Source organism: Populus nigra, chromosome 3 (genome assembly GCF_951802175.1).
Source record: "Populus nigra chromosome 3, ddPopNigr1.1, whole genome shotgun sequence".
Taxonomy (NCBI): domain Eukaryota; kingdom Viridiplantae; phylum Streptophyta; class Magnoliopsida; order Malpighiales; family Salicaceae; genus Populus; species Populus nigra.
Window position 1 is genome coordinate 21,019,518 of NC_084854.1, and position 14,029 is coordinate 21,033,546.

At 34.0% G+C, this 14,029-nt stretch overlaps 1 protein-coding gene across 2 annotated transcripts; it reads right to left on the minus strand.

Moving 5' to 3' along the window:
• Positions 1-4,869: 4,869 nt before the first annotated feature.
• Positions 4,870-13,871, minus strand: LOC133688803 (cycloartenol synthase). Of its 2 annotated transcripts, XM_062108417.1 has the most exons (19): positions 13,734-13,871; positions 13,342-13,551; positions 13,068-13,253; positions 12,872-12,961; positions 12,583-12,777; positions 12,403-12,487; positions 12,098-12,264; positions 11,415-11,603; positions 10,889-11,002; positions 8,557-8,679; positions 8,324-8,446; positions 8,153-8,251; positions 7,305-7,361; positions 6,652-6,698; positions 6,416-6,559; positions 6,034-6,211; positions 5,785-5,865; positions 5,372-5,455; positions 4,870-5,195 (listed from the first exon to the last, which is right to left on the minus strand). In XM_062108417.1, exons 2-19 carry the CDS (start codon positions 13,540-13,542, stop codon positions 5,076-5,078), a joined length of 2,283 nt encoding a protein of 760 aa, XP_061964401.1. In that variant the 5' UTR covers positions 13,543-13,551; positions 13,734-13,871; the 3' UTR covers positions 4,870-5,075. The 2 variants fall into 2 exon arrangements, with proteins under 2 accessions (XP_061964401.1, XP_061964402.1); XM_062108418.1 differs by lacking the exon at positions 8,557-8,679.
• Between the last annotated feature and the right edge of the window lie 158 nt (positions 13,872-14,029).

Here is a 14,029-nt window from a genome sequence, read left to right on the forward strand (position 1 = left end):
ATTTAAGGATACATTCTAGTACCTCACCTAACCTTGCTATTACATGCAAGATCGATCGAGCTAGGGCATATATCATATGTAGCTCATCCAAGACAGCACAAGCTGGCGTAGGCAGCACATACAAGTTATCATCACACAATTAATTCCTATATATGTTGAAAACTTCCATGATTTCCTGTGACAAGGAAAAGAAGACGAAGGTTTTTAGATGCAACAGCACATCGGTCGCACTGGCGGACAGATAAGAAAAGTAGAGAACCGAATTAACTAGCTAATTAATTTCCCTGATGAAATGTGATTAAGATTAAGAAAAATACTGTTTTAAACAAATTGCAACTCATGCCGAGGAACTTAATTGGAAGATAAAATGGATCGAGTATGGAGAAATCATAGCTAGCTAGGGCATGCTTTGCTTATTGAAAATTTTCCAACGAAAAGGAAAATATTACTGTTTGCCAATTCAGAATACGTACAGAAAGTGCGATTAATTCTTGGGAAACTGGTTTCTCTTTGGAAACTGCTTTGCTTAATATTGAACTGGTTTTGTTGGATACAATTCATTTGGCTTTACACTTTTAAAATTGAAACTGAATTACCAAATCAAATTAAAATTACTAAATTGATTAATTTAGTTGTTTTTTTGGACAAGTATTTTTAATTTTCTTGATTTAATCGGTTTTCAGAATTTTTTTTTTCGTATCTCTGAATCAATAGAAATCTTGAACTGAGATAAACATTTCACAGCTCAAATTTGTCCCTCTTAATGTAAAGGGTGCCGAGCATTTTAGGCCTTAAGCCAACATAAAGATGGTGTTTCAGTGTGATAACTATTCGGTTCACAGGCTGAATTGTTGAACATGATATATAGGGTTTTAATTTATCCAGAGATTCACTTAATTAGACACATGTGCATCTTTTATTGGTCAAAGTATTATAAGAACATATCATGTTATAAGCAAATGAAAACATCCTAGCTAGAACTAACAATATATTGCATTGAAATATTTTCACAGCGAAGGCACGTAGTATTTGTGCAATTATGAAAATTCCCACCATGCATCTAGTTTGAATACAAGAACGCCGAATGAAAAAGGAAAAAAGAAAAGAATAATCGCATAGTTATTTCATGAAAATACACCAAAAATTCCATCATTAAATTGACAGCAACATAAGGTGTTGAATATCCTCATAGAATGGAGCACGGGTCATGATGGCCCTTATAATAGGATGGGAACCCAATGGCAACTACCTCACACTGCTTACAGCAACTGGGGAAATTAGGATGAAGTTTTAGTTTTTCAGTTTCCAAGTCTTCTTTCTTATACGGGCCAACGCTAATGAACTCTGCCACCTTTCCAGCTTTTCTGAGTCTATTAGCCAGCACCACTGGGTCTACGATTCCAACCACTGTCAGTGTTCCCTTTACACTATTTATGGCAATCTGGTCAATTCCTGCAATCAAATTCCAAAATAAACCTGTAATTAATATTAGTGTTTACTAACACTTTTCATACATGCGGATGGAATGCCTTTGGAAAATCCCCCGGCAAAATATATCTTTTATAGAAAATTGTTGGCATTGCAATCACACACACACACACAGAGACACGATTAATTTGCGACAGCATATGCGCGGTTGCAGAATCCATGAAGAAGACGCTCGCATATGCGGTCAAAAAACGGGCGGTGATCTCTTATAGCTAGCGACATGTATATATATGGCTTTTGATCAATAATATTGTTATAAATTAAGACCTTCGATTTTGCCAACTGTTTTCATCAACTCCTTCTTGCACCTCATGCAGTTGATATTAACCTTCAACACTGTTTTCTGCAAAAGATGTAATATATAAAAAAACATATGGTTGAGGTGGCAATATTATTAAGAGATCAAGAGCTGCAAATATTGCATGCTAGCTCGAATGTATAAATATTACAGCTGAAGTTTGCTTGTGGTTGTGATACGTACCTTCATGGTGGCACAAGGAATGAATTGCTAGCTAGCACTGTATGTAATTTGAACTGGTATGTATCCCTGCTAGATGGATACAAAAATGAACCCTTTTATAGGCCTCCAAATGGCTTACCTCACTATTGAAATTGATAGTCTCTCGTATTTTTTTTATATAAAAATCATATTTAAAAGAATATTGGATATTAAGTAAATCCCAGGTCAATATACAACCACAAATGTCTAGTCTATATATATATATATATGCATGCATGTTGAGGAAAACAGTGCATGATGCTAGAGTCCAGGTAGTGTTCGGTAATTATTTTGGAATAGAAAAGATGCATTTATTTTTTAAGTATAAAAATTCAATCTAACACTATTTTGAGATATATATATATATATATATATATATATATTTATTTTCTTTTCAATTAAATATATTTTTGTCTCTTCTGCATTTGTTTTTTTATCTTCATAAACTAACCAAATTAATACAAGAAAAAAAATAAAAAATACTCAACTTAAATTGATAATATATAACTATCGTTAGCATGATATCAAATTGGCTTAAATATCAATTATATATGATATGGATTAAAAATGCAATTACTTGGTGGAATAATCAAGTTTTGACTTTGGCCTTAATTATTTCTTGTTTTTTTAATTGGTAACTGCAAAAATTGTTTAAAAGAGAGTGCGCCTCTCCAGACTATCATCTTCTATATAATAATATATATTGCATTGAACAGGCTGTCGAAATTGGAAAAAAGAATGGAACAACAATAATATTAAATTAACAGAATATAATTAACATTTTTTTTCTTTTTTCTAGTGAATTTCCAAATGCTATCACTGTTAATTCATTATTTTTTCACATTAATTAACATTTGCAAATCTTGTTACATTATCATCATGCAAGCCCTAAAAAAAGAAACAAGAAAGAGAGAAATACAACCCAATATACGGATTCTTTCATCATGCAAGCCCTAAAATGGATAAATTAGTTACTTTAATTTTATAAAATAAAATAAATAATATATATTTTAATTACAAAAACTAATTAGTTAGTCTCCTTCATCCATTTTATTTTCTTTTTCAACTTTTAGAAATAAAAAAAAGAAGTGAATAGCAAGGAAAGATTGAAGAGAAAATGATAAGTAAATAGTAATAAGTAAACTAAAGAAACTATTTAATTCATTTTGCAAAACTTAAAACACCAATTTATAATTTACTCTCTTTTTCATTCACATTTCTCGAGTAAAAAATTAGATGTAAAAGTAGTTCTACCAATAAATTAAGAAATATCATAATCTATAATATTCACAATAAATTTAAAAATATTAAAAAATAATATAAATAATATTTTGAAACTTTATCTAATAATTTAAGCTATTAAATTAAATTAATTCTTTGATATGATATGAAAACCTTGATAACCAAGCGATGATGGATTTAAATTTTACTATTTTTATTTATTTGATAAAAAATAAACATAAAATAATATAACTCTGTACAAATTTTAAGCTCAAAACTTTTTTACTTAAAATAATATATCAAAAAATAATATAAATTATACCCTATTAAATTCAATAAATTCTTTCACAGAAAACGCCTTCACAAGTGATATTAACCACACATATAATACTACCATATTGAGGTGGTTGTCCCTAAACCGAAAAATTTGACGATGATGAAGTTATCATTACCAACACTTACAGATCGTACTAGATATGGTCTTTTTTTAATGTCATAAATATTGATAATCGCAGGAAGCACCTTAAAGTCTCTTCACCTAGACAAACCATTTGAATGTTCGATGCTTAGTGCTTACGTTTCATTTTTTAAGAAACAATTTAGAAGTCAATGGGCGTTTATTGGGCCAGCCTTTTTAAGTTGGTAGATTAATTAACTTGGTATTTACTACCGTAAGGCTGTAATGATAGTGATGAGTAGGGCTTCTCACCAGCCATTGTTGTGTTATTGTATGTACCATTGGATATGAAAATTGTTTTTTTTTTAAATTTTCTGTCGTCTTGGGGCAGCCAATCTCCGGGGCCGATGGATGGTTGGCATGATAAACAAAATGAAGGAAACTAGGAAGACAAGATCAATCTTCCACTTGACCCCACGACATTGAGGGGTTTGATTTCCTGGCAAGGTCTTGAGCCTGGACTTTCGTGTCTGAAGCACATGATGCCTTGACTGGAGGGAGTATTTTTAATGAATCTTTCTGTGTCGAACTACTTGAAGACGAATTTAGTTTCAAGTGTTCATTATGTAATTGATTATTTGCAAATTGATGCATTTTCTTTCTTTGACATCAATTGGATGCAACGCGCACATAGCGCCGATACTTTAGTTACGGTTCGGTGGCCGTGACCGGCTACCGATGGTAAAACTGAATGTGGTGTGCACCGCAATACCTACACGCTAGAGAGTTGAAACTTGAAACCATGATAAAACATAAAAGCTATCAGTCTTAACGCTCCAAATCGATGTGAAGCATAAATACGAGACCTGACCGAGGGCACACCCAGTCCAAGGTCCCGGTCAGATCAGATCCAAACATTTTAACTCTCTTTTTTTTTTTCTTTTTTTAATAAAAAAAAGCCCTCAAACAAGTAAGAAAAAACTAGGTTTCTTCATTGAGCTAATCCGGGTCAAGTCTCGAGTTTTTACATGTCACCGGGTTGATATGAAAAGGGCACTCTTAAAATCGTCCAGAGAGAAGTTTAATTTCAATTGAAAAGCAAACTAGCCATCAGCTATTCAACAGTTTAATCAACAAGACATACCATTATTTACCAGCGAAGTTTAGATCAGAGCAGCAGTATATTTTACTGAGGATGTAATCGGAATGGATGGATTGCATTACAAAGGACAAAATGCATGAATTAGACACGAGATGGATGAGATGGGTTTTTGAAGTTTATGGATTTTATTTTCTTCATCCCAGTTTTTGGAAGAAGTTTTGGTTGATTGCTCGTTCCTCATAATATCTGAAAGATGCAAACAGCCTGAAAGAACAAACAAGGAGCTACAAAACATTGAAAATGGTATTGTTTCGAACAAAAACAAAGATGAACCGTGATTTCAATAGAAGGAAATGGGCAAGGTACTCCTATGAAGCCTTGGCCTGCAACACCCGACACCGGTATTCTCCCAATGCCCAAATGGGGAAAATGTCCCTGTAGGCAGCATATGTTATCATACAATTCCTATTGAAAACTCCCATGATTTCCTGCGACGAGGAAAAGAAAAGAAAAAGTTTCAAGTATATGGATAGCATTGGAGAACAAGGACCTTCAACGATAGGGGATACGAGCAAAAGCACATGACCATATGAAGTAAATAATCAAACTCCGCCACAATGATGATTAGGATAAAGAAGTGTTTAAATAGCAGGTATAGAATAACCTGCTGCGGAAAGTCTCCATTTTCCATCTGGGAATTTATCAAATATCTTGCTGCACGGTGCAATGGTTCTGGCTCTCTCTCAGCCTGCATATTTAATAGGATATCCAATAAAATTGCATGCGCGCAAGAAAAAATAGAAGTTTCTAGCAAATGAATACCATGGTATGCTATTATGATATCAAATACCCCACATAATTGATCATGTATAGTTAGATTATGAATGAAGTCATTGTGTTTCAACATTATTACAATAGAGATGGCATTCCTTTTTTTTTTCCCTTCCAAATCCTGACGGCTTCTAGCTTGATACCAGTCAATTTTAAAAACTTCAGGTAATATTTCACTCCATGTATCAATGAAGTGGTAATAAGATTCGCTATTATTCAATGTCAAAGCAGTGAGATTCACTATACCTGCCCAGCTTCAATGAGAGACAACATAGCCCATGCTGTATTTACCACATGAGCTCTGTTCCCTTCAATATTTGAATATATCTGTACAAAAGAAAATATTGAAACAAGAGCTATGTGCAATAAAAATCTTGAATTGAACAAAATAATATGATTATAACATAAGAACGTGAGAAGCATTAATGATAACAAATGACGTGCATCAGGGGTGGGAGAAAAAGAAACAAATACTTGACAGTAAAAACATCTAACCTTGTTTTGACATGAAAGATAACTCTCTCCCCAACCACCAGAAGAACACTGTTTGGACAGCAGAAAATCACAGGCTTTACGAATGCTAGAGCTATTATTGAAGTTTTTTCCAGCAGCCACCAGCCCCTTTATGCCAAACCATATGCCATAGGTGAAGCAAACACCCCATGAGCCATACCTGTTGAGCAATTATAGATATTAAAGGACTACTTATTTCTTCAGTTGAATTTAATGAAACTATGTATCTTAGGCACTTGAAGAAATTGTTGAATGGGCTATCTTTACAAGTGATTGATAGAAAATAAGAAAGCAGTGATGCATATTAATGACTCCATAATCAATTAGTCCTCCAAAGACAGGTTTTTAATGGAAGAGGACAAACCATGAGCCATCCTTCTCCTGGATACTTTCAATGAACATAGTCGCCTTTCTGATACAACTTTCTATTTCTTCTGACCGGTGTCCAGGATATAATTTCTTAAACGATGTCAAAGCTTGAATTGCAGCTGAAGTACATTCAACATATCTATAGAAATTCCATAGTTAGCATTTAAATGAAGTCGTGAAATGGACCAAAAAATATCGCAGCCAATTTAACTCAACTTCCTGATATCTTACGGGTAATCAATAACAATGTCACCAAAAGTTTCAGCTGGGTTGATCAACTGACAATGGCAATGTGAAAAAAAAAGAGAAGCGATTAGATATATAATCCAATAGATTAGAGTTAAGAAGTTCATTTCTAGTTCAAAGAAAAAAAAATGGCCGCGTTGTGATTCACTGTATAGCATGCACTGTGCAACAGATGATTTCTTCCAGCGAATCTACAAACTGATGACTCAAATACTGCCCATGCTCACTTGTAATCATTGACATCAAACATAAATTCAGAGAGCTTTATGCCAGAGGTGAAACACCAAAAATTTCTGTTAGGATTTAGTTTAGCAAGGGCTCACATTATGCGCCCATATGAACGTGGTTTTCATTATCAGCCACAAATGATAGAGAAAACATAGTAAGCAAATTCAAATGAACCAATTTATGGGCAGGAGATTTTCTCTTTGGATAACAAAGGCATCAAAACAACCTCTACCTGCATAAGAAGCTTGAAAACACGGCCTAGTGATCATGGTATGTATATTAAAACATTTAGCATGACATGAGGGTAGAGATTATAAAAGAACATACTTTGTACTAATCCCATGCCAAAATTATCTTCATTAAATACAGAGTTGTGAAATAGCAATAAATGCAATTGTCAAGGTGACTACCTCTAACCAGCTGTAAGATCTCGTGAGCTCATATGTTGCAAAACCACCATCCCCATTCTACAGAAAGCGGGAAAAGAGCATTCAGTTGCATAAAAAAAAGTTGTCCCTTGAATAGAGTGCTGTTAAGAGCTATCTCTGAAAAAATAATAATTCCAAATGCCTGTCACTTTGTTTCATAACAGTAGATGTTTCCCTAATCCCTACTCCTGCAAAGTGCCCAACAGTCAGTCATAGCAATTGCATATCCAAGAACCACTTTCTTCTGCATAGTATCAAAATTCAAGTAAAAAGAAAAAAGAAATTCCATAACAATTTATGACAGTATGCCACCACCCTAAAAAAAAAAGAACACATGCTAATCAATCAGGAGACTTTTTAAGTCCTCAAATCAGCAAAAGTTCATTAAAGGAGATACATCTCCTTCAATAATTTTCCCAGTCCCTTTCTGAAGAATACTAGTAATAATCATGTAACATTGAGAAAAATTATATTTTGAATACATTCCATGTTAATAATAAAAAAAGGATTGGACAAAAAAAAAAAAAAAAACAGAGAAAATAATGGTTAAAAGTCTTGGCCAAGAAAACTTGCGGTTGCTGGTTTGAGTCTAAAGGGCAATCCTTTCATATAAATATCCTAAAAGATAGGGCTCTTTCCAAATTCTTCCTTCCAGATCATAAAGTCAATGTGATGGCCCTTGGTATAGTTGTAATATTGGAATTTTATATCTTTTGGCATGTTTAAACACACACACAGCATATTTGTTACAAAGTATGAATAACTCTGTTGTCCCATTAATGCAGACTTCGAGATACATTCACTCCCAAGATCATAAAGTCATCAATTACCTGTAATGAGAGGATGACATTTACTGCATCATAAAATCGGTTTGCAACTAACGGTTCCCCAACAATCTCAGATGGAATTTTTGATAATAAGAGAGCAGCCTGTGAAAGATTGGATATATTACAAAAATAAAACAAGCATAATGAGCACTTTTAATTTGATCAAGCCATTACTTTTAGTCCCTCTGCTGTGCAATCTGAGATGGGCCATCCATGATCTGCAGTTGAGAAAGGCCATGCACCTTTGGAAATATGGCGATACCAGAAATGAAGATCTCCAGGGCAATCTTCCAAAACCTTCAAAGCAAAGAAAGATGGATTAACAAGGATGGAGTTAGATTAGTTAAGAGACAACATAATAAAAGCTCTCCCACAAGAAACACCAATAAATTAAGAAAAAACCACACCTGTGAATTTTTAACGAATGCATGTGCTTTTTTTAAAGTTGGACTGTATTCCTCAACAAGATTAGTTGAAATAATTGCTTGAACAGCAAAAGCAGTGTCCCACAATTGACTTCCATTGTAACCCTGGAACAAAATTATCATGTCTACTGTAGCTGGTAATTTCAGCCTCATAACACACAATATAACAAAACATAAGAACCCAAAGCTATTGCCCATGGAACCTCACGAGTTTTTGATGACATAGCACCCACACATTGCAAGGACAGCAAACAAAATGTGTTAAAAAGTGATGCCAGATATTTTGGTCAAACACACATCCTTTTGGTAACAAACATAAATTTTGATCCGATGGTTGAATTGGGATGACATTTTACTGGAAGGTTCCGGAGGCTATGTTTCCTATTGCATATTAAACCCAGCCTGGGACCCGGTCGTCCCAACCACTGGCCCAAGCTAGGTTGCAAAAAAAGGTCAACACGAAGTTGATCCAAAACGACGCCACTTTAACTTTTTTAAAAGAAAAAAAATTGAAATGTCGTTTTGATTGACCTGGGTCAACCCACCCAACTCGTAACCCTAGCCTGGGTCGAGTCATGTGCTAGGCCGAGTTTAATAACTTTTTTTTATAGGGTCTGATTTTTATAGTCATTTAAGGTCATTAAAACTCCCAAATTTGGCCTAGAAGTTACCATTTGGAATTTGCTATATTTTCCCAATTGATTTAGGATTCTTTTTCTTATTTAGTTTAGAACTCTTTTATTATTTTTCCAGCATTGTTTAAAACGTTTTTCCTAGTATATAAGCAACCTAAAAGAGCTTTAATATTCAATTTTGATAAGATAAATATTAAGTAATAAAAATTCAAATTAGGGTTTTCATGGTTGAGATTCTTTTCGGCAAAATTTTATATTTTTGTGCTTGTTGTCATTCTTGTGTTATTTCTATCAGCGTTAATTGATATCAAAGCCCAACGATTTGGTTAGTGCTATGTGCTAGAACAACCATAACTTTAAATGGGTTTTAAAAGTTGGTCATGGATATGTGATCACTCTCTTCGTGATTTCTTAGGTTCCTCACCTTCACTAACTAATGGGTACATTATGTAATTTGTTTCTGCATTTCTTCTATCACCAGTTCCTAAATGTCTTTTTCTTGATGGGAAACCTCCTCAACTCCTACATGAGAACGTCCTGCTCTCCGTCCTCTTTTAGAGGCAAGGGCAGATAAGGCAGTCTCTTGATTTGAATGAATATCACGAAGAAATAAGGTTTCAAAAAAAAAAACTCTTCGAGTTTGTGTAGGCAGAGGAGTTTATCGATTGATTGAATGATTTAAAAAATGGAGGGCTTCTGGTGATTCCATTTATGTCGAGATAAATGTGAATAGTTACTCTCCCTCAATTTATAATAGTTATTTTAATAATGATTATAATGATAATAATAGCATAGACAATTATAGTAATGGAAGCGATAATGTCATCGATGATATCCTTGTTAATAAGTTAGAGATTAAGTGCACAGAGAACATGGAATGTACTCAACAATTTTTTTTATTGATTTAGGGTATGTTAATCCCTTTGATTACATATTTACTATTATATGATAGATTTGTTCAAAGATTATATTGATACAATACTTATTGATGAAAGATTGAAGTTGATATCTAGAATTGTTGTACACCTTGAGCGTAGAAAGAATAGGAGTTGAAGAGCTTTAATTGGACATACACAAGATCAAGGCAGAAATATTTTGAACTCGAACTCGAGGATAAATCTTTCCAACATGAGAAGACTAATACAGGAGATGTTGGTCAAACACGCAACCTTATGATAACAAGCTTAAATCCCGATCCAACAGTTGGATCAATATGAAATTTTGCTAGGAGATTCTAGGGGCCATATTCCCTATTAGGTTTGGTTTTGGCAGCCATTTGAGGTCGTTAAGACCCACCAATTTAGCCTAGAAGTTACTATTCAAGATTTGTTATATTTTTCCAGTTAATTTAGGATTCTTTTCTTATTTAACTAAGAAAGCAGCCTAGAAGAGCTGTAATATTCAGTTTTGATTAGAGAAAATATTGAGTAATAAAATTTTGAATTAGGTTTCTTGTGGTTGAGACTGTTTTAGGCAAAATTGTCTTTCTTTGTGCTTGTTGTCTTTCTTGTGTTGTTTATGTCCGTGTCAAAAAGCCAACTCATTATATTGCAAATTTTTGCAAGCTACAACTTGTGTGGGTGACTTTTCCCCGTTTTGAACTCCCACCCACAGGTTGCAAAAGCACCGACTAGAAAAAAAGAACTTGAGACAAAGAATGTGGAAATTAGGATTATGACCTGCATTTTCATTCCATCTTCAGCAAGCCAGAGGTAATCTTGTATTCTAGGAATATGCAACTTGAATGCTTCTGAGTTAGGGTCTTCCACCCAACAACAAAGCATATTTAACACCTGTATATCAAAAAAACAAACAGGTTAGAAAAGCAAAGAAAGACACCCACTGTCCCCTACTGATGGCATTGCCCTATGCGCATGGAGCTACTGCTAAATACTAGCAAAACAAGCCATATACAGGTCACTCCACAATTTCAAATTAAGTAAATGAAAGGAATCACAGAAAAGTGAATAAAATCAGCTCAAAGAGACATCTAAACAAGCACTAAATGGATCAATTTTGTTGTGGATCTTGAAAAGAATAGAACATATTAACTTTAAATGATCATTTTCCCTTCACAATTTCATATGAAGCATCAACTTTTGAAAACAAAAACAGAATTGAAATGTATACTGTATTTACAGGTCCCTCCACAATTTCAAATTAAGTATCAACTTTTGAAAGCATTAACAGAATTGAAATGTATACCTTATTTACAGGTCCTATGCAAAGATAACGAGTATTTTCATCTTCATAGTGTATGTGTTCCATTGCAGTACAAAGTGCCTTTTCTCTCAACTTCTTTCCAGGCCAATGCATTAGAACAGGTTCAGCAGCCTTGTCAAGCAATGCCCAAAGCACATCTTGCACCAGAGGGTGAGGGTAATATAAGTCCTCCTGCAAAAGATAACTATGTTAAGCAACACAAGGTGAAATTCCACCCCAAAAAAATCCAGGAGAAATAAGGAGCATAACAGCTCTTATATTAATCATTACAAGTCCTGGAGTCGCACCATAGCAGAACAAAAAGTTGGTATTGATAATGTCATCATCTACCAAAATTAATCACTTTTTGTTGCATTTTTTCCAGGATAAAGCATCATGGGATTTAGCATGTCATGGATGGAAGGATTATTTGCATATAATATTTGTATACTAGTAAAATTTTTCATCTCATTTGACTAATAAATCACAGTATCCTGTACCACACATCTTATGCATATTTATGACAGGCTTTACCATATGTCAAACAGAAACACCAATTAAGATGTTTGCTCATCTCAGAGGCATGTCCTAAAGATTCACTAAAAATCTTCAGATGATGTTAATGGTGTAAGAAATCAAAATGTAAATTAAGTACTTTAAAACTTTAAGAAACCAATTTTACCAACCTTTGCACATAGGGTGCGCGCTTTATTCCATTCTATTTCATGATATGGGACAGTGAACAGCTCCTTTCGCAAAGATAAAATTGTTGGTGTGATTGGGCCAACAAACCTCTTCCCATATAAGTAGGACATAGGCAGATAGACCATCCGGCAGTGACACCACATCCTTCCTGCAGAGGGGAAATACTATTGTTTCAATTTCCACTCATATGAACATGCATAAAAGCACACTTTCATGATACTCAGATCTATATATTGTGAAATACATAGAAAATCAATACAAAAAGGACATGTAAACTGGCAAGAACCTGGATGAACTGGGAGCAAATAAGGAAGAAGCCACATCTCAGGGGGCATTGGATTATTTCCAGACCACTCAAACACTCCAAGTACCTATTGCCATCAATCAATACTTAAAACATCAAACGAAGACCCCTAAACAAAACTAAAACTCAAAACCAACTAGAAACAGGGTTTTATTACTGAACTGAAAGCCACATTTTCCCCCATGATGTTATCATAGTCGCACCACCATGATTCAAAATCCAATCACGGCCTTTCTCCATCGCACCTTCTCCATCATTCGGTCCTTCTCCAAGCAACCTTAAAGTAACATAATTCAAGACCGAACCAAACATCGTACTCGGTCCCTCAATATGCAAACCCCATCCCCCATCTCTGTTCTGCAAATTCCACACATCTCCACATTCAAAATTTTGAAAAATCTTACTAAATTCTAATAATGCTAATTTGTTTTTTTAAAAAACAATCACATGCCTGATGATTGTAAAGGTACCGAATTATCTCCTTTTTATGTTCATCTGATAACACTGCATGTAGTGCTCCAGTAATTGACAAAGTAATCACCTAATAACCCGTCAATTAACAAACAAAAATAAAACCAATTAAACAAATAAATAACTCAAAACTCTTTAAGAAAAGTTAAATTAAATTAAATTAAATTATGGATTACCAGTCCTGGCATAAGAAACATAGGACCACCATAATCACCAGGCCAGTGTCCATCATGAGCTTGAACACTCGAATAATAATCCAAACCTCTCTTCAACGTAGTAGTAACCGCCTCCTCCGTAACTTTCTCACTCTCCTTCAATTTCACCTGCGGCAACACTTCCGACACCGGATTCTCCTTCTCAAACTTCACAACAACAATATTACCACAATGCCACTCGTTATAATAATAATAATAATTATTATTATTTATTGTTTATTTAAATTTAATTTACCTGCATGCGCATGATTAGATCTGCACTATGCTTGAATTGAAACCGATTTTTAGTAAAGTTCTGACGCGCATTTTCGATCTCTGAGATCTCTTCGGGAGATGGAGTTAGTTTCGGATCGAATTCCCAAATCTGTCTTCCAATATGATCATTATTTGTTCTTAGCCATGGATTTCCTCCTGCTGCTATCTTTAACCTCCACATTTTCAATCTCTATCAAAGACGCAAACAATTATTAGTGTTTGATTTCTACTTCCAGAAATCAGAAGCGGAAGAGAAAATGCGATACGATTGTATAATAAGCTAAGCAAGTGAGACACGGAAGTGAGAGTGCTGGAGATTCTGTTCGATTCTCGGGAAAAAGTTCATAAGAAAATGAGAGAAAAAGTATATACCTTTTTTGTGTGCTGGAAGGACGCCGGAGGAGAGAGAAAACGGGTGGTTGCATGTTAAGCATTTGATTATAAGAAAACTAAGCCAAATTAAAAAAAAAATTGAGCTAAATTATAGAATTCAAATTAAATTAAAAAAGATTTAGAATTAAATTAGTTTAAATTAGTTTTTATTTTAAAAATTAAACTGAATTGAAATAGATCGGTTTAAATTAATTTTGATTTTTATAAAAAATTTAATTTAATTATTTTTTTAATAAAAATCAAATCAAATTAAAAATTATCATTCTAATAATAAT

What these genes read in the sequence shown, in the direction of transcription:
- LOC133688803 (XM_062108417.1), bottom strand. Translation starts at nt 13,542, where the DNA reads ATGTGGAGGTTAAAGATAGCAGCAGGAGGAAATCCATGGCTAAGAACA. An exon ending in ATCTTTCATGTCAAAACAAG is followed by an intron (nt 5,866 to 6,033) that starts GTTAGATGTTTT and finishes TCTTTTGTACAG; the next exon opens with ATATATTCAAATATTGAAGG. An exon ending in CTCTCATTGAAGCTGGGCAG is followed by an intron (nt 5,456 to 5,784) that starts GTATAGTGAATC and finishes TTAAATATGCAG; the next exon opens with GCTGAGAGAGAGCCAGAACC.